The sequence below is a fragment of the Erythrolamprus reginae genome, chromosome 5 (assembly GCF_031021105.1).
Source record: "Erythrolamprus reginae isolate rEryReg1 chromosome 5, rEryReg1.hap1, whole genome shotgun sequence".
NCBI lineage: Eukaryota > Metazoa > Chordata > Lepidosauria > Squamata > Dipsadidae > Erythrolamprus > Erythrolamprus reginae.
Window position 1 is genome coordinate 68,099,331 of NC_091954.1, and position 21,016 is coordinate 68,120,346.

The 21,016-nt window shown below is 40.4% G+C and overlaps 1 protein-coding gene across 1 annotated transcript in view; it reads right to left on the bottom strand.

Annotated features, from left to right (window-relative positions):
- Positions 1-416: 416 nt before the first annotated feature.
- The window catches only part of HPSE2 (heparanase 2 (inactive)), a 187,399-nt gene continuing 166,799 nt past the window's right edge, over positions 417-21,016 (bottom strand). Inside the window, exons 8-12 of the mRNA XM_070752965.1 lie at positions 19,926-20,032; positions 15,107-15,221; positions 7,191-7,336; positions 4,060-4,206; positions 417-2,664 (exon numbers count right to left, since the gene is read on the bottom strand). Of these exons, the coding sequence (XP_070609066.1) occupies positions 2,499-2,664; positions 4,060-4,206; positions 7,191-7,336; positions 15,107-15,221; positions 19,926-20,032 (681 nt within the window). The 3' untranslated portion in view covers positions 417-2,498. The remainder of the gene's footprint in view (positions 2,665-4,059; positions 4,207-7,190; positions 7,337-15,106; positions 15,222-19,925; positions 20,033-21,016) is intronic.

Consider the following 21,016-nt stretch of genomic DNA (forward strand, 5'->3'; position numbering starts at 1 on the left):
AGGTTGCTCGATAGTGAGAATCAACAGTACGGTTGACAAATTACATCTTCTATATAACAAATAAATATATGTACATAGTGAAAGAAAATATTAATTGATAAACAAATAACTGTCTATATGCATATAAAGAACACTGAATATGTTTTATATGTTATACAAGTTTATATGTTCATCTGTCTGTTTTTCTTGTTTTTTTTCATATGTTTTGTTGATTTTTTTTCTTTTCCTTCTATTTTTATATGCAGAAACTTAATAAAGATTATTTAAAATAAAGAATAATATGATTATACGGTGGAACTTTTCTACATAAGACAGCATGACAATTGTTTTTCAAGCTGTAACATTTTTTGTCAAATTCTCAGTTTACTTTTGTTAAATTCTGAATTTACTGTTGCTCAAGAAAATGCCAAGAAAAATGGACACCAATCAATTTTATTTAAGTACAAATGTGGTAAAATAAGAAATATGAGGAATCTAAGTATTGAGTTACAAATTTTTGCTAAACTGGTATCAGAAATATAACTTAGTGCAGGGGTGTCAAACTTGCGACCTGCTGGCAAGATGCATCACGCGCTGGCCAACCCCAGGTTTAGCAAAGTGGGGGGGAAACCACGATATATTATGCGACAAAGATGTGACAATGCGAGTTTGACAGTCCTGATTTAGTGTATTAGAAGTCAACTATTTTGGTCTATTTCAAAAGGGGCAATGAGAATGGTAGAAAATTGTGATTTGTATAACCACACAAGTTTCCTGCCAAGACAATTCACCTATGCTAAGGTGTTGCTATTGCTAATATCCAATATCATTTATTTGACCAAGAATTGAACCATTAGAATGTCTGCCTTTCAATGTGCTGTAAAAAGATATTTAAAACTCCAATCAGCATAAGCTCTGAAAGCCAATATTTCACTTCTCCGCTCCCACCCCATCAAATTGTTGCATGTCTTTACAGTGGTTCCCAAAACTACATTTGATATTTCTGATGAAACATGAAACAAGCTTCACAAAAATTTATTCATCAATAAATTTGCTACTCCTTATAGTATCTCAAAACTCTTGTGCAGTTAATGACTGAACAGTAAATCCATTTTATCTAAGGCCCTTGTTTTTCACCCTGGTTAATAACAACTCAGGGACTTCCCAGCTCGGTAGGAGTGCAACAATCTTCAGCAAAGGTCAGCACCTGGCGTTAAGTTGCCCTCCTGTCCATAAATATAATGGTAACAGTACACATTTTTTATTTTAAATCATCATTTACATTTAATGTCAACCAAAAAATCCCAAGACTTTATGTCTGAATTATCTTCCGCCCCAGGCTAACTTCTTATAGATATTTGCTTCTTTTAGTAACATTTGAGTTAGGTGAAATGAATAGAGATAAATAATGTGGGGTGGACTGTATCTAAAAAGCTATTGTGAGTGGAAGTGTAAGCAATAGGATGGATCCTCAGACTGCAAAAGTGTGCAGGGTTATTAGTAACATGTCTAGTTGCTCATAATTAGTTGTGAGATCTAACTTAATATAAACACCACTTTTAGAAAGTGCAGGGATAATGCTACTGGATCTGATTTGCAAAAATCTGAATGGCTACTAAATGAAAGCAAAGAAACACAGATTATAGCTCTTTGCTGCCATTCGGAGTTTTGCAGCCCAGACTTAGTATGACGCAGAGGCTTCAGAATATTGAAACAGAAAGTTTAGGTGTTTTAAAATATTTACAAGCCTTTCTGTCATTCTTTCATGCACCACCTGATACAATTTATTGGTGCCCTAAAAAGCAGGAAACTTTTAAAAAGCCTCAATTTCTCAGTTTGTACAATAATTTTTTTCAGAAAATATAATTTAATAGTTAACATTTACAACAAATGCTCCCAGGAGGCAGCATTATTTACAGTGGCCAAGACCAGTCCTCTTTTTTCCCATCCAGCAATGCCATAGGCTTAAGCAGTTACAGACACTTCAGAATTTCATGTCTGGATTGTCTTCTGCAGCACAACTGGGTGCTTAATTCTTGAAGATACAATTCTGGCTCCTCTAGATGCGTTTTCCTGGCTACATAGCTTGTTCTGTTGCCACTTGCCAGTAGGGGGCAGACCATCCGCAGGGATAAAGCTGAAATACTAGATTCTAAGCCTCCTCCTGCTGATACTTTTCTGGTTGCTTCTGGCGTGATGGATGCATCTTGACTTTCCACTCACTGAGCACAGAAAACCAGGAACAGTTCTTCATATTACAGCTTCTTCATTGCCCACAAGGTGGCACAAAGTCCCCACTCTATGATAGTCTATAGGAGAATTGCAAAGGGTTTAAAATACTGCTTATTTGGAAATCGTCATAGCAGGTGGGGAAGCTAGGACCATAAGAACACGTGGAACAGCTGTGGATAGTCAGTACTTTCCTGGAGGCACATCGGTCCTCTTTTCCTGGTGATGTCTGCACACCCCTGCAGAAGTGCCCCAAGGGGGTTCTGCTCTGGCAGTGGGCTTGGGTAGAGCTACCGATACCGACATGCCAGGGCATTAACATTCTTCACCACGTAGAAGCTCATAGTGAGTGGTGGAATCACAAGGGTCCGTCCAGGACGAAGGGGACGAGGCTTCAGATTTGGCAGGGTTCCATTATCCAACATAGTGAGGAGCTGTCCATTAAGCTGCACAGACCTGCACAAAACAGATGAACTTTTTCAGTCAAAAAGTAGAGAAGAAAGCTGCCATTTTCCAGGTAATGGGGGGGGGGGGGGAGAGGGTAGAACTTAGAGATAGCGTAAATGTTCTTCATGACAATGATAAAAGAAATACAGGAGACTTCAAGATAGATGGCCACTAGCTTTATCTTTACGTTTCTGCTGTGGAACCTAAAGATCCTATGAAAGGACAAGGCTAGGATAATGACTCCATTGTCAGATAAACTATACCAATACTAGAATCACATCTTAAGAGGCCAGTAAGGGGCGTACATAAGTGCACTGGTGTGCCTTTCGTCCCCTGTCCAATTGTCTTTACTTTCTTTCACCTATCTTATATATTCTCTTCCTGTCATATATCCTCTCCTCTAAGCCCACTTTCACCCTTTTTATATTATCACATGTCTATTTTCTTCCTATGTACTTGTGTATTGGACAAATGAATAAATAAATAAAATAAAATAAAAATTAAAGACAAATAAAAAAACCTTAGTGAATGTGTGGTTAATCTATGGCAAGGATTCCCAGTCCCCGGGCCATGACCTATAACCAGGCGTTGAGCTGTTCAGAACTGGGCTGAGGAATTGGTGGATGAGCTCACGCATTCCCACTTGGGTGAGTAACCCACTACTTATACGGAACCCCTCTCCCCTCCACTCATCTGCAAAGCCGGAAAGTTTGAGAAACTGATCTAGGGCATGAATGATGACAAGGTGCAATGATGATCAACAGCCTCAAAGACTTTAAAAGCAGATTGGACAAATTCATAGCATGCCATTAACTGATACTTAGTTATGAATATAATTCCCAAACTAAGACAGTACGTGACTTGATGCTACTTGCTAAGAACACGAGAGGGAGACCTACTGTGCTTCCATTCCATTTGTGGGGTTTGCACAGGCATTTCATTGGCCATGAGAAAAATGGGGTGTTAGACCATATAAGCCTTCTTAGGTTTGGTACAATACTGTACTTTTTAAAATCTGATTTTATGTGGAGCACCATAAATAAATGGAGAATAAAGCAAGAAGCTATAGCAGAATAGTTTTCTGGAAACCTCTGGTCAAGCGTGGGTGGAAATTTTGGGAAAACAACATTGCTGGATTCTCCATCAGTATTTTAAAGCTGGATGGAATTAGACACAGTGGCCAGTTCCTGTTTACAACACAAAAAAGTGAACATCTTAAAAGTGAACATTATTCACATGATTTACATGTGGGTCAAGAAAAAGTTGGAAATTAAATAGCAGGTAGCACACTATATGTATAGATGAATAAATGGAGTACAGTGCTTAATATCAATGTTTGGTCACTAAAATGTTCCTTTAATGGGTTTTCATGATAGTGGCCTTGAACTGGACAACAGCACTCACCTTGACTGAAGTCCTTCCTGACCATAGGGTTGCAGCACATACTGATGGACAAGTTTGTCCCGAAGGGTCCCCACCAACTTGATTTTCTTTCGTGACCGATGCAAGTTGATAATGTAAATTGTGATAGAACCACGGACATAGTTATGGCTGTGAGAAAGATAAGAGCTTAAAGGTGAACCACTTGAATACTTTTTAGTAATTATGTGTTACAGTAGTGAGTTCTAAAATGCTTTGATACGGATTCATGCGTGCACAATGCTTCTGAATATGCACAGAATTGTCCTCTCGCCACTAGCGCTACCGATTCAAAGAACCGGGAGCAATTCCCCCCACCATGTGTTAGCTCTAGAATTAAAGATTTTCACTGTTATTTTCCAATCCCAATATGAACATCTAGTAATAGGAAACCCATTTGGGGACTTATTAACTGCTTAAAGCAAGAAGCTTTTCTTCCAGTTCAAGATGTTCTTCTGTCATATTGTTCAATGTGTTACTTTGCAAAGAAAGATTTAGCTAAAGGATACTCTCAACATTTTCTGCAATGATTCCTTGGTCTTAATGAAGCCACTGTGGACTGGTATTTTCAGAGCAGCTAAAGTCCTATGTTTCCAGTACAGTAGGACAAGATACCATTTTTGCTTCAAGTTTATAGGCTGGTGTGTAGTGTATGTTTGGTGTGTGTATAGAGAGAGTATATAACATATTTTTCAGAGTATAAGATGCACCTTATTTTTGAGGGGGGAAAATAGGGGGGGGGGGAGAATCTACCTACCAGATATTATATCTGCCTAGCGTCCTTAGTCTGTTCAGCTCCAGCATATTATTAAATCCCCTGGTTAGGGCTGAAGAACTTTTTTTCAGAGGGAGTAGGAATGAAAACAAGCCTGCAAACACTTAGGGCAGGAAAAACTGCTTTGGAGGGAGTAGGAATAAAAATAATGCTGCAAGCCAGAAAGTTCGCTAGCATCGTGGGAGGGCTAGAAAAGCCTTTTTTAGAGGGAGCAGGAATGAAAACAAGCCTGCAAAGACTTAGAACTGGGGAAAAACTTCTTTGGAGGGAGTAGGAAGCCAGCAAGATTGTTAGCACCTAGCTAGGGCTGGGGGGAAAAAGCTTCGAAAAAGCTACATTCAGAGTATAAGACACATCCATGTTTACAGTCTCTTTTAGGGAGGAAAAAGGGGCATCTTATGCTCTGAAAAATATAATATATGTGTTTGTTGTGTTGTGTGTGAGTATGTATATGTCTCTCTCTCTCACTCTCTCTGTGTATATATGTAGAAGCATCAATATTTTCTCTTGGAAAAAAAGTTAGTATCACTTAGTGCAGTAAATGTAGCACTTTTCTGTCTAGTTAAATAAATAGTCTTCCAACCTTACCACTATTTAATTACATGTGGCTATTAAACTGAGTAGGAAACTGGTGTGTGAGACAGTTGCAGTTACTGCATCTGTGATGAATGGATGATTAGAGTGGACTTCAGGTTTTTAATGTTTGTTGCAGGCAGAAATAGGATTATTAGGCCTTACATGTTTAAATAAAATCATCTTATCTAGCTGTAATTTTCCATCATGTACCGTACATGTAGAAATGTTACTTGCCTAAAAAACAAAGTTTTATAGGTCAGAAGAAAGCTATACTGTATCTTAATGAAAAGTCTTTGGTGGGTGGGGGATATTTGAAAGCTAATAGAATCGTTAGATACAGGTTGAGAGTCCCTGGCTGAAATCTCAGCTAACCAAATGAATTGTTTTAGTGGCCTTTGGTAATCTTCCAGTCTACATCTCTTGCCTGAAGGATGATGGTGGTGATGGTGTGGTTAACAGCACTATTTTATTATAGGATGTTTACACAGGTGGGATAACGCAAAGCATCTGAAGCTTTATACATATCGTTTCCTTAGGCAGCATTTATAAGGTTTTCAATACTGCTGCTTTTGAAGTAAGCTTAGGCAAGAATATCCCCAAAGAGGAGAGAGTTCGCTTCAGCTTCTACACAGGTGGCCCTCATTTACAGTATTTGCCCTGGGCATGGAAAGGAGCCAGGGGTCTGCTGGCCTGTGCCTACCCTCCCTTTCCCATCTCTCCCTGTTTCTGTTGCCAGTTACCTGTCAGTCGTTGGCCAAAGCTCCCTCTAGGAGGGGGAGGGGGAGCCTTGCTGAAAGCATCTGGGTGATGTGAAGTGGCAACAATAGGGACCAGTGTCTTTAGGAAAGTCCCAGGTCCTACCCTCCTGAGATGCTTTGAAGGCTTATCGTAGAAACTCTAGCTAGGCTAGGTGCCCCAAATGGGAAGTGGGGGGAGAGAAGGAACTGAAACCAAACTCATGGGGCCTTTGGGGGAACTGTACTCCCTTGATGTCATCCGCAAAGGCGCCCACCACAGTCCCAGAGATAGGTGAGCTTCCCTATCAACACCAATGTTGTTCTTCCCCTCTCCACGATCTGAGAGAGCCAAGTTGTTCACAGACAGGAGTGGGGGGGGAGTAGAGGAGGAAAAAGGAAGCTCGTTCTTTAGCAGGTATAAGGACTCATAGCTCTAGGACAGTGATTTTCAACCTTTTTTGAGCCGTGGCACATTTTTTACATTTACAAAATCCTGGGGCACGCTACCAACCAAAATAACATTTACCTCCAGTCCTGACCAGGATTAGAATTCGGGACCATGGGGAGGAGTAGCAGCTTCAACTACTTGCCACAGCCACACAATGACAAGTGCACAGCAGCCCAAGCGGGGGCCTTCCTGGGTGTGGATGAGAGGTGGCCTGCTATTGGTTGGGATGAATCCTAGAAGGTGATTGGTCAGTGAGCATTCCTTGTGCCTCCACTCTTCCTGTCACTGAAAGCTGGAGGGATTGTGAGGGGAATGTTTATGTTCGGATGGAGGCGGCTGGCAGCAGGCCGGATAAATGGGGGCCCATGTTTAATTTCCCCACGGTACACCTAACCATGTCTCACGGCACACTGGTTGAAAAACACTGCTCTAGGAGCCTGGAACACAGAGATTCATCTGATTTTCTTTTTGGGGGTGTGTGTGTATCTCAGGCTGATTAGCCCCATTTGGGTCTGCTGGTTTTCCGTGCCCAATCTCCATTTTTTACTTCAATAATTGCACCTGCTCCGAGATAACTCACTTGTAGTAACTGGTGCAGTGAGCATAGATCCGTAACTTATCACGAATTACCCTGCCAGGGCGAGGTTTTCTCTGCAGTCCAGCAACATGAACAGCAAGTACTTTGGGTCCGACAAGTCGCTTATATAGCAGTGAGAGCCAGTAGTCCTGTAGAAAAAGCCAGATTGATTATTCCTAGGACAGAATTTATGGAGAGACAGTAGAAAAGATTATGAAGCATATTCAAGTTTGCCAAGAGTAACAACACTATAGAAACATAGAAGACTGACGGCAGAAAAAGACCTCATGGTCCATCTAGTCTGCCCTTATACTATTTCCTGTATTTTATCTTACAATGGATATATGTTTATCCCAGGCATGTTTAAATTCAGTTACTGTGGATTTACCAACCACATCTGCTGGAAGTTTGTTCCAAGGATCTACTACTCTTTCAGTAAAATAATATTTTCTCATGTTTCATCTTTCCCCCAACTAACTTCAGATTGTGTCCCCTTGTTCTTGTGTTCACTTTCCTATTAAAAACACTTCCCTCCTGAACCTTATTTAACCCTTTAACATATTTAAATGTTTCGATCATCTCCCCCCTTTTCCTTCTGTCCTCCAGACTATACAGATTGAGTTCATTAAGTCTTTCCTGATACGTTTTATGCTTAAGACCTTCCACCATTCTTGTAGCCCGTCTTTGGACCCGTTCAATTTTGTCAATATCTTTTTGTAGGTGAGGTCTCCAGAACTGAACACAGTATTCCAAATGTGGTCTCACCAGCGCTCTATATAAGGGGATCACATAAAGAATTAAACTTCTCTATGTTCAGAAAATATAAGATATATATTTTTGTACTTTTCTTTTTTGTCCGTGTGAGAGAATGTGGAATATGTGTTTTCCTTGTGTTGAGAAACAGTATTTGCACAAATTCTTCTTTTCAAAATAACTGTCAAAAACGTTTTGAGCTCTATCCAATACTGAACTTGCTACTATAGAATTTAAGTATCCTTTTGCATGGAAAGTTTATGACATGACCCCAGGGGTTTCTTATATAGGTGTGTTTAGAAAAGGAGGTATTGGAAAAAACATAAATTAGATGACCTTTTATATAATCCTACTAAGTAGACACGGCTGTCTCCTAGCAGAGACTTACAGGATACATTCCCAGGGGCCCCGTAGACCTTTGCAACCAGATCTGAGCTTTAAAACTGTGCCCTAACCACATGGTGAAGAAATGCTGCTTGTAACCTGACAAATAATTGCAATATAATAGACCTTCCACTCTCAGTTCTCTGAAAGTTATTATTGTAAAACCCAGAACATAAAATGCCACTTGTGGTTCTGCTCTGGTCACTTCATGTTCTGTTCCTTCCAGGGACAAATGTACACCCGTTTGTCAAATGAGATGCAGAAGAACAATAAGGGTGTCATTACCATAAGTATAAGAACAATATACCCTTAGGAGTCATGTGCAAAGCAGAGTGTATTTATTTTTAGCAAAGGTGTAAACACAATTTGGTGCTCCTACACCACAATATTTAATGGTACAACTTAGAGCTGTCATAGTCTTACAGAAAAGACTATGAAAATTTGAGGATAATAAATTATTCTTCATGGTCTCAGAATATCCTCTACAGTAGTTATTGAGCTTGAACAATCTGTAAGCATCTCATAAGATATGTTGTTATCATATGGAAGTTTTAATGTTTGTAATCTTAAATTACCTAGGATTTTGGATAAATCTTTAATTTGCTCCAACTGAGCAGTACTTCTTCAAGTAAGAGTAAGGACCAAAATTATCATCTAATAAAGTAAATGGAAGTACATACTGAACTGCCATTTACTTTATTAGTAAATGGCACTTCAGTATTTGCCAAAGCACTCCAAAAATTATAAAGAACATAGCTAGATGAAAATATCTGGAATATCGTATAATATAATATATATATCATATGGATAATAATCCAGAAGTTGAAAGACATTCACTTTGGCGAACTGAATTAGCCTTGGGTGCCACAACAGCTCAATTGTCCTTCCTTCAGCAGAGAATCTCTGGAGTTAGGGCCAGATCAGCCATGGCATGGAAAGGAGAGCAATTGAACTCTTGCAAGGCACCCAGCCAAAGCTTGTCGCCAGCTGATGGGCAGCCAGGCCAAGGCAGTGATTGATGCCAGGGCTTCTCTCACCATTGGAGGGTTTGCACAAAGGAAAGATAGCAAGTCTTTGTCAATGAGTTAGTGGGAGGATTCAATTTCACATCCCAGCAGTCTTGCACAGCCCCAAACAGCCACTTTCATCTCCCTGATAGCTCCCACGGGAAAAGAACGGGCACCGCATCCCAGCCCAGCTTCAGAATCTGCTGCGGCTGAGCAATGCCATTTCTGCCTGTTCAACAGACTCTACCTCTCCACCCAAAAATGCACCTGTTCCGAATAGGACGAAAGATATTAGCACTGAGTGAGTTTTACTCAAAAGATGCAGGCATAATATGTATTTTTTCCCCTAAGCATTGTATGCTTAATTTAGAATGTTTGAACTCCTAGAGGAAGCTCTGCATAGATTTTGGTTTTTCTGAGGTCCCCAAACTGTCTTTTTGGTATAAATGCTTTGGAGAAAAGTATTTATATGATGATACTCAGTTAACTAGGGGACGTAGTGGTTCAGTAGCTAAGACACTGAGTTTATCGATCAGAAAAGTCGGCAGTTCAATGGTTCAAATCCCTAGCGCTGCGTAATGGACTGAGCTCCTGTTACTTGCCCCATCTTCTGCCAACCTAGCAGTTCGAACGCATGTAAAAGTGCAAGTAGAAAAATAAGGACCACCTAGGTGGGAAGGTAACAGCGTTCCTGGGAACTTCCGCATTTAGTCATGCTGGCCACATGACCACGGAATTGTCATCAGACAGCATTGGCTCTTTGGCTTATTAACGGAGTTGAGCATCACCCTCTAGAGCAGTGGTTCTCAACCTGGGGGTCGGGACCCCTTTGGGGGTTGAACAACCGTTTCACAGTGGTCGCCTAAGACCATGGGAAAAAACAAATTTCCCATGGTGTTAGGAACTAAAGCTTCTATTCTGGCACCTTGGAACATATTTTTACAATCCAACCAATCAAGTGTTTACAGTGGGGGTGTCCCTCTGACATTCCTGCCAATCAGCTTGAAGCTCTGTTGGGAGAATTGGCGTAGGACTTATGGTTGGGGGTCACCACAACATGAGGAAATGTATTAAGGGGTCGCGGCATTAGAAATTTTGAGAACCACTGCTCTAGAGTTAGGAACGACTAGCACATATGTGCAAGGGAAACCTTTACCTTTACCATATTCAGTTAGCAGCAGAGCTGTTTAACTTGGACTTGTAATGCAATTCTCTGCCTCTGTCTCTCTATAGCCTCATAATTATCTATGCCACATTTTTATCCATCCTACTCCCTTCTCCCTCTCCCCTTTTCTGTTATCAGTCTATTTATAAAACAGTGTTTTTAAAAAATTAAATCAACTTTATGAAAAAGGAAGCATTCAAGATCTTTTTAAAAATCTTTCTGTGTCACAAGAACTACAGATTTTGATTTTTCTGAGGCCCCCAAACTGTCTTTTTGGTATAAATGCTTTGGAGAAACATCTTTGCACATCTTTGTATTTTTCTAGTCTATGTAAGTTACCTAAGCTGACATCTTGTAAGCATTTTTCTAGAGATGTGAGGCATAAGAAGCCTGAATCAACAAATTTTTAGCTAGTAGAAAATTTCAGCAACTGATGCTCTCCTAGGATCTAATTGCAGAACATTTCCTCTTCATTACTGTTGTGGTTAGCTCTGGCCCAGCTCCTGCCCCAAGGACCGTGGATGTGGGGGAGACATCCACATGCTGCAGGCCTGTTTTGCCCCCTCCCCCCGGGTGGAATCTGATGATGAAGGCTCCTCTGACCAAGAAGACATGAGTGACAGGGAGGAGGAGAGTGTGGCAGACAGCTCAGAAGGAGATCAATTATCTAGCTCCTCCTTGGATTCAGAACAAGAGTTAATGATACAGCCACGCATGCGGAGAGCGATGCATAGGCAGCAACAACTGAGAGATTATTATCAAAGAAAATGAGGCCACCTGTGGTTGGGTGGGGCTGTGGTAATTACTGAGGCTGCTATAAAGAGCAGCCTGTGGGTTTGGCCATTGTGGAGGATTATCTGATCGTTGTGTTTCATGCCTGCTTTGCTGACTTTGATCTTTGTGTGCTGATTTTTCCCCGCTTTGAAACTAACCCAGAGCAAAGTGTCTTTCACTTTGTGAAAGAAGAAGGACTGTGAATTGCCTCACAGCTGCAAGCTAAGTATCACAGAACTGATAAGGGACTTGTACAAATTACCAATTTGTTTGGAGACAAGTGCTCTTTGCTATACAAAAAGAGTGCTCTGTTTATTTGCATTTTCGGTATAAAGAACATTGTTTTGAATTTTCAAACGTGTGTGTGTCTGAAATTGTATCTGTGCATTTTTGGGAGGACTCAACCAGAGAGCTCGACAGAACAATTACAGGATAACTGTTTTGTGGCTGCTCTTCTGCTTTCCAAATTTGCATGCTGCACTCCAGGATCTTGTGTGTCTCGGATGTTACCAGACCTGTACATTTCTAGCCTTGGAGATTCAGAGCTTTTTGATACTGACAGGTTTCACTTACAAGGTGTAAAATTTACTAGACTGAAATGGAAGAAAAGAAAACCTTCTACTTTAAAAGATTAACATATGTTTTTCTTATTAGAAGCCTGTACACTTTCAACGGTGAATACTTCTGTCCTTTTGAAGAACTGCAAATAAGAGGGTTTGCATTAAACTGCAAGGAACAACCCTGCTGTGTGAAATTGTGAACTTCTTTCACCTTCATTCCTATAAATTTAAACTTTGTTCAGCTCCATTTTCCTGCCACTTTGCTCTTTCCCTAAGGACCTGGGTTTGGTTGTTTTTATTGTATGTTTTCAGAACCTATAACTCCCCTTCTGCCCCTCCTTCCTCCCTGCCATGGCTTAAATGCCCCTCCCATAAGGAATGCCCTGATTCTCTTGGTCTTGTGCAACCCACAAGGGTCCTATTGAGGTTCTCATAGTGGACAAAGTTATAGCTCCAGAGGTAACCCTCGCCCATCTGCTTTCAACATGTTGTACTTGACATTAACTAATGTCTCCTATTAGTATTGAAAGAAACCAATCTGGAAAAATGTATTTTCAAGCAGAGTTGAAACAGGCCACAAAGCACAGTAGATTTTCAGCTGTGTGTGTAAAATCTTTTCTTGCACACACTCACATACATATCTGGGTACTAGTGCCTGATTGTCTGTGAAAGCCAGGAATTTGAAGAGCGGGTCAAGGGTACAAAGTCATGCACAAATCCTCTGATTTACTATCTGGCAACATGAAAAGAAGAGAGAAATTCAGACTGATTCAGCAGAGATAATATAGAGAAAACAAGAAAGAAACAAGCAGAAAAGTGAGATGGGAAATGAACGGAATTACTGTTGGAATATGTGCCTAGTAACAGTGAAAAGAAGAAAGAATTCTGGCTGGAATTGATAGAAAGAAGCTGATGAAGATACAGAATGTGAATGTTACTACCATCCTATGTGGTTAGAACTATGTCCAAATGGTTTGTTTTGTTTGTTAATATATAAGTGAGCTATCAATCTATGTTTGCATTTATTTGTGTACCTTAACTTTAAATGTACTGCTGTACGATGTTTGGCTATGGTGTTTTAAGTTTACAGGTTACAGGGTGATGTGCTGATTCATTCATGATTGACATGTATCTGATAAGGAGCTTCTGTGTGAATCTCTGTTACTCTCTGAAAGTAATGAAGTGTTAATTAGCTGTACATCTTTGTTTGATAAAGATAAAGACAGACTGGTAAGAAGGTTATAATACTTCTTGATATTGATTGACTAAATGTGAATGACCTTGGCTGTTTAATTGGACTGTGCTATTTATCTAAAAGTAAACTATATTTTATATAACGAATCTGTTTGTGACTAGATCATAACTCATCACATCACTAAATGCAGGCCCCTGATAACTCAGGTAATTCTGATCACTTTTCCTTAACACTATGTGCTTCTACTAGTAGATGAAAAATGCTGCCTTGAAATAATTCCTACAAAATAAGCAATGATGAACAGTACAGTGGAACCCCGACATACGAGCAGCTCTACTTACGAGCTACTCGAGATACGAGCTGCGAGATTAGAGAAATTTTTGCTCGACTCACGAGCTCACATTCGATATACGAGCCGAGAAGACCCGGGCTGGCTTACTTTGCTTCCGAGCGGAAAAGCCGTGCGTGTGTTTTAAAACATCGGAGCCGGCATGGGGAGGCTCTCAATCAACCCCCGAGTCCGGGTTGGGGGCTCGGGGGCTGATTAAAAGCCTCCCCATGCCGGCTCCGATGTTTTAAAACACACGCGCGGCTTTTCCGCTGCCTCCTAAAGCGGGGAAGTTCGCCAGGAGGCAGCAGAAAAGCCGCGCGTGTGTTTTAAAACATCGGAGCCGGCATGGGGAGGCTCTCAATCAACCCCCGAGTCCGGGTTGGGGGCTCGGGGGCTGATTAAAAGCCTCCCCATGCCGGCTCCGATGTTTTAAAACACACGCGCGGCTTTTCCGCTGCCTCCTGGCGAACTTCCCCGCTTTAGGAGTCAGCGGAAAAGCTGCGCGTGTGTTTTAAAACATCGGAGCCGGCATGGGGAGGCTCTCAATCAACCCCCGAGTCCGGGTTGGGGGCTCGGGGGCTGATTAAAAGCCTCCCCATGCCGGCTCCGATGTTTTAAAACACACGCGCGGCTTCTTTGCTGACTCCTGGCGAACTTCCCCGCTTCAGCCGACGTCTTTTCCCCTCAGCCCTCGGGCTTGCACGCATTAACCGCTTTTACATTGTTTCCTATGGGAAACAATGTTTCGACATACGAGCTGTTCGACGTGCGAGCCTCCTTCCGGAACCAATTAAACTCGTAAGTCGGGGTTCCACTGTATTTGGTTGTATATATACAAAAATGTAAAATATAAGAAACATTACACATCTAGAAAATACAGTACAATATGTAGGACAGAGAACCAGTAAGAATAGAGGGATGTTAATGCAAGTTCAGAAGATACTGTATCAACCTCGATCCACAGCTCACATTAGAGAAACATCTTTCAGCTGTGGCGTTTGCCCAGGTTCGCCTGGTGCACCAGTTGCGGCCCTATTTGGACCGGGACTCACTGCTCACAGTCACTCATGCCCTCATCACCTCGAGGTTCGACTACTGTAATGCTCTCTACATGGGGCTACCTTTGAAAAGTGTTTGGAAACTTCAGATCGTGCAGAATGCAGCTGCGAGAGCAGTCATGGGCTTACCTAGGTATGCCCATGTTTCACCAACACTCCGCAGTCTGCATTGGTTGCCGAATTTCCAGTCACAATTCAAAGTGTTGGTTATGACCTTTAAAGCCCTTCATGGCACTGGACCAGAATATCTCTGAGACCGCCTGCTGCCGCACGAATCCCAGCGACCGATTAGGTCCCACAGAGTTGGCCTTCTCCGGGTCCCGTCAACTAAACAATGTCGGTTGGCGGGCCCCAGGGGAAGAGCCTTCTCTGTGGCGGCCCCGACCCTCTGGAACCAACTCCCCCGGGAGATTAGAACTGCCCCTACTCTCCTTGCCTTTCGTAAGCTCCTTAAGACCCACCTTTGTCGTCAGGCATGGGGGAACTGAGACATCTCCCCCGGGCATATACAATTTATGAATGATATGTCTGTACGTATGTTTGTTTAGAAAATGGGTTTTTTAAAAATATTTTTAAACTGTAATTTAGATTTGTTGCAAATTGTTTCACTTTGTTGTAAGCCGCCCCGAGTCTGCGGAGAGGGGCAGCATACAAATCTAAATAATAAATAAATAATAAATAAATCCACCTACCGGCAATGGGTTAAAGTTCTGGTCCACGAGATGGTTGTGCCCATGATCAAAGAATGAGTGTCTCATTACCACATCGATGCCCTGGCTCGCTAGCATTCCAAGAGAGTTTAGCCACCTAGCAATTTAGAAAACAACTGATTAGCTTTTAACTGAGAATAGCAAGATAGATTTCCTTAATCTAGGTTGTGCCTTTGTTCCATATATCAGACCTGTCTTGTCTGATACCTCACAGTTCACGATAGTGGTCAGTGATTTATGATGACTGAAATTATATTCCAAAACATTTGGCAACCGCTAGTTTGGGGGAAGATGTCCCTGATGCATTCTCTTCTTTTGAAAGGTATTAACTTGCCATCCAAGTAAGATACGTTCATGAATTAATTATTCTGCTACTTCACTGAGAAATAGAGTTAGCAGTCACCGTAAAAGCCTCTAATTAATAGATACTGAAGATCTTTTTCAAAAACGACGTGTTTCAGAGTTAAATTTTGGGAACTTTTGGGACTTGAAACCCAGCCTAGTCAGATAATACATAGCGCTATCATGCACAATACAGAATGTTTTCAGCAATTTATGATGGGAAAAAACCTCAACACTACGAGTCAAAGATATTTCTACAATTATTTTTACTATCTTCCAACAAGGGCAATGGACAAAATGCCCCATATTACCGTATCGCTTTACATTAGATATTGGTAACTTTGAATATTAGCATATGTGGATTTTGAATGAATCAACACACACACACACCATTCTGGCAGATCTGCTTTCCCCCTCTCCCACCCAAGACAATCCATTATTTATTATGAATAAAACTTAAATCCTTTTGAACTTAGACAGCCAGTTGATTTAAAGTGTGTCTTGGCAGGTCTCCTGCATGGAGGTGGATATGATACTACCAAGATTCTACAGGGAAAAGTTGGAGATTTATGTGAAAATATCCCAGGAGAACTTGCATAAATTTTCCATGGAATAATTATAACAACTGAGTGAAATATGGTGGAAATTGAATTTCTATTGTTAAGGCACCACTAGGTAAGAAAGAGAGAGATGATTCTTTCTTAATTTTAATCACATATGCAAGATGAATGTGGAGTCCTGATAGGTGTGATGAGATGGACCCATCAACACAACAGTGCACCTTGATGAGGATTTAAAGTTATGAACAATTTGTGTGGACAGTGCCTATGTAACAGTTCTGCTTCATGAGCCATACTGATTGCCAGTTTGTTTCTATATGCCACAGATTTAGTTTTTGAAGGACACCTTCCCCTATAATCTCTTTCCAGCTGATTTGATCTAACAGGAGTAATACTCCGTGGTTCCTTGGACAATACCTTTTGGAACAATGATTTCATTTCATTCTATTTTTATCTTTTCTTAGGAATAGCTTCAAAACAGCTATTTTTAAGGTCCAAAATAAGAAAGTTCTCCAAATTACCATATCTAATTGAAATCTATACATCCAAGTCACTTTTTACTATTTGTGTATCCATTTTAGAAATTAAAACATCAGCTGCTTTCACTTATAAGTCCTGTATAACTTCTTTGTCAATATCACTCTTGTATTCTGTCTATATTTAAAACAGCCTGATTCTTATAGTCCTCAATTTATGACTATTTATTAACAACAGTTCAAAGTTACTGTGGCGTTAAAAAAAAAGGAACGAGTCCTTACACTTACAACCATCACAGTGTTCCTGTGATCACATGTTTAAAATTCAGGTGCTTGTCAAGTGGCATATATTTATGAGGGTTGCAACATGCTAAGGTCATGTAATCATTGTTTGCTATCCCAGAATGCTTCCGACAAGCAAAATCAATGGGGGAAGTGGATTTACTTAAGGTATGTGATTAAAATGTTGTGAAATTGGGTGAAGCTCATTTAAGGATCACTTTGCTTAGTGATGGTAGTTCTGGTCCTAATTGTGGTCGTAAGTTGAAGACTAGTTGTAGTAACTGATACTCTTTTAAGAAAATGTTCTGAGAACACTGCTGTCAAATATCCTTGAATTCTTCTCGGGTTAAAATACTTTTCTCATTTTTCAATTCTTCATCTCCTCTCTAAAACTCCTTTGCAAGTTTAGTACTTTCCTTCAATTTTAATACCATAGCCTATCACTTTCTTTAAAACCATAATGAAAGTTAAATGTGTTCTTGAAATAAACAAATGAATAAAAAATAATTAAATCGATTTGTTTCCACACTTGTGTAAATAGGATGTAAATTTCCATGGAATAATTTAAAACCCAATTTGCAATCAAATAGTAATGGTTTAAGGAATCTTATCAGCAGTCTTCAACCATTAAGCTTATTTTTTTTCCATCTTCTCGCCCCCCTCTCTCTAAAAAAAATGCCAGAGGCTACTTCACTCTCTTGGGCAGAGATTCTTATCTCCAGTGGAGAGAGGAAGAATGGTGGAAGGGAAGTTGCCTAGCACAATTTTTAGCTTGGAATGCTAAATCAATCAAAACACATTGATCTCCTGCTGTCAGTGTATATAAGCAAACTCTTTTTTATAAAGAAAGTGGATCTCTAGACTAATTTTTGTTGATTAACCTGGTTTGACCACCTGAATCTCCATAGAGCACCTTCTATGAACTTAATAACTTGAACTTTCCCATCTGATTTCCTTGTTTTATTTTTATAAATGAGTTGAAAAGTTGCCAGGATTGTTTTTTCCACCACCACCTGGATGACCTATAACCTATGACATCACTTTCCCACACACCATGAGGAAAAATACTAATTTTAAAAATGGATTTTAATGACACCTACTACAAAATGGTCAAACAGAGCTTTCAAGGGCCTCTTGCTAAAATATGAATTTTTTATATTTTCACAACATAAAACAAAGTTAAAATCATTAACTTAAAACAAAGACAAATGAAAGAGAAAGGGAGGGGAAAGGTTAAATTAATTAGCACTATGCACAATCTGCTGGGGAAAAAGATGGGTGCATTTGTGCTACAAGTATAAATAAATCTGCTATAATGTGTTAAAGATTTCTGGGAGTCACAGTATTCTTTAGGTTAACTTAATCAGTCACTTTTCTGCATCTGAAAATTCAACAGATATTACTTTTTATCTACTGTTACCTGTGGACTCATGTCCCTGTTGTTATGGCATTAGTTGTTTCACTAGCCATTTTTAAGCAGTGTCCTCATGATATTTCCTCATTTTTATTTCCATATAAGAAGTAAGGAAATAAAGCTGAAACAAAAAGGAATCCTGTTGTGGATAAATCTTTTGATCTTTCCAAATCCTTTAGACCTGGGGTGAAATTTTAATTCCCCCCCCTACAGATTCTATGGTGTGGCTTAGTGGGTGTGAAAGATACTACAAAATCTCCATTCCCAGATTTTGGGGCCAGCCAGAGGTAGTATTTGCCGGTTCTCTGAACTACTCAAAATTTTTGCTACCAGAACCTGATGAATTTCACCCCTGCTTTAGACCAGAACCAGTTTGGTCTAGTGCTGTTTCCCAACCTTGTCCTTTGGGGCCGCTGCAGCCGGCACCCTCCCGCTCCCACTGCCAGTGCCCTCCTGCCGGGCCCCAAAGGGCATTGGTTGCCGCCCCCACCAGGGAAGCTCCAGCTGGGCGTGCCGCTGCCTCCACCATGGGGCTCTTGCCACCGCCATCCCCCGGCTACTACCTGGTGCCGCTGCTGATGGCGCCCTCCTGCTCTTGCTGCCGGTGCCAGGTCCCAAAGGACACTTGCCGCCGACGCGAAGAATGAAGCTCTCCTTTTTCCCACCTTCTTTCTTTGGGGCCCAGCAGGAGAGCGCCGGAAACAGCGGCATCGGGCAGTAGCCAGGGGACAGCTGCGAGTGGGAGCTCCAGGTCGGAGGCACCGGCACCGGCAGCACCCTGCCCAGCTGGAGCTTCCCTAGGAGCTTCGCGGCACACCTGACCATGTCTCGTGGCACACTAGTGTGCTACGGCACACCGGTTGAGAAACGCTGGTCTAGTGGTTAAGGCCCCAGGCCAGAAAGTAGGAGACCCTATGTTCAAGTCCCACCTTAGCCATTAAAACCCGTTGGATGATTTTAGGCCAGTTGCTCTTTCTCAGCCAAATTCACTTATCAAGGTTGTTGTTGTGGGGAAAATAGGAGGAAGAAGATGTGGTGGATATGTTCACTGCCTTGAGTTATTTGTAAAAATAATAAAGGCACATTATAAATAAGTAAAAAAAATCTTTTAATCACTAAGGAATTTGACAATAACGGGTAAAGCTTAAAAAGTGTAACCAGAACTAAAAACTATTTATTTATTTATTTATTTATTTATTGATTTGATTTGTGTGCCACCCCTCTCCGCAGACTTGCTAATACCATTTTTGTTCCTTATCTAATACTTTACCTACTCTTCCCTTCCTGTCTATTGAACATCCCTCACACCGGATTGAGACAGATAATTCTTGTAAAAAGTATCTGGTGGTTGTAGGTCCATTGGCAGTGGAGTGGTATGATGAAGTATTAGAGGTAACGAAACATTCCCTTTCTAATCTTCTTACAATATGTCCAACGTGTGCACAGATAAAAGTGGAGAAGCTACTACTTTGAATAATATCTAGCTATTGCTACCTTAAAGCAGTAGCTTCTCCACTTTTATTTATATGTTATTACTAACTGCCTTTACATGTCATCTCCCATTAAAACAGAAAAATGGATGGATAAAGTCTAATAACTATTAGTCTAATGATAGTATAGTATCCTTGATTTTAGAGTTGGGACAATAAAGAAGCCAATTAACCATTCTGTGCACTTACTGGTTTTCTCATAAACATATCACTACTTCCATCCTTAGATTAACTTACAGGAAACTGGCAGCATAGGAATCTGAGAGATTAGCGATGCCTCCTTCAGAAGCAGCCCCGATACCCTCTAACCAAATCCTTTTTCCAGGCATGTATGCATTGACCACCTGTTGCCAAAAAGAAAAAAGAAAGGGAAAGCAAAAGTGGTGGTAAGAACATAAGAACAGCCCTGCTGTTCAACTATAGCTGGTACCTTTAAAACACATATTATCACAAGATAGCATCAATAATACTGATTTTTCAGTGACTAGTAAGGCTGAAATAATGAGGAAAACAAAAGTAAGAAGTGGATGGAAAATATGTTAATCTGAACAAAACTTTCTTTTATTTTCTTCTATTTTTTTTCCGGATTGATCTTGCTTTTCTGAACATATTGCTCTTTGCTGACTTCCTATTTGTTTATCTCAGTATGGACTCTCTTAGTTTTGTTGTACAAGCACCATCCTTCACTGACTCCTTTCAGTTTGTTTGCGGTGTCTCACGTGAAGTAGGCGACAGCAGGCTAATCAATAAAATACTTCACTCTTGCAAAATGAAATCTCCCATGCCTTCAAAGCCTCATTTCTTTATGAAAACAGAAATTACTCACACAATGTAAGATATTTCCATTATCCAGATCAGACCCTTATGTAAGGAAATACTGTATACTTTTTTACTTATACTGTAATTTTGCTTTCCTAGACATATATCACAGTAGGCTGCTAAGCCATATGGCAACACCATTAACTTTTCTTATTCCCACTTACAGCAGAACTTTGTATAAATTCTCATTCTCAGTTTTTAAAATGAGTACAAATTGACCTCATTCTCAGGTTTTAAAGAACTACTATTCTTAAAATTTCCACAATGGTATTTTTTCCACATACAGTATATACACTTTGTAGTTTGATACTACATATACTGCTTGGCACTACCTAGTTTTGAATATTTTTATATACAAGTAGTCCTCAAATTACAATCACAATGAAGCCCCAAATTTCTGTTTTTTTAAGTGAGACATTTATTAAGTGAACTTTGCCCCATTTTATGACCTTTCTTGACAGAGTTGTTAAGTGAATCACTGCAGTTGTTAAGTTAATGACACAGTTGTT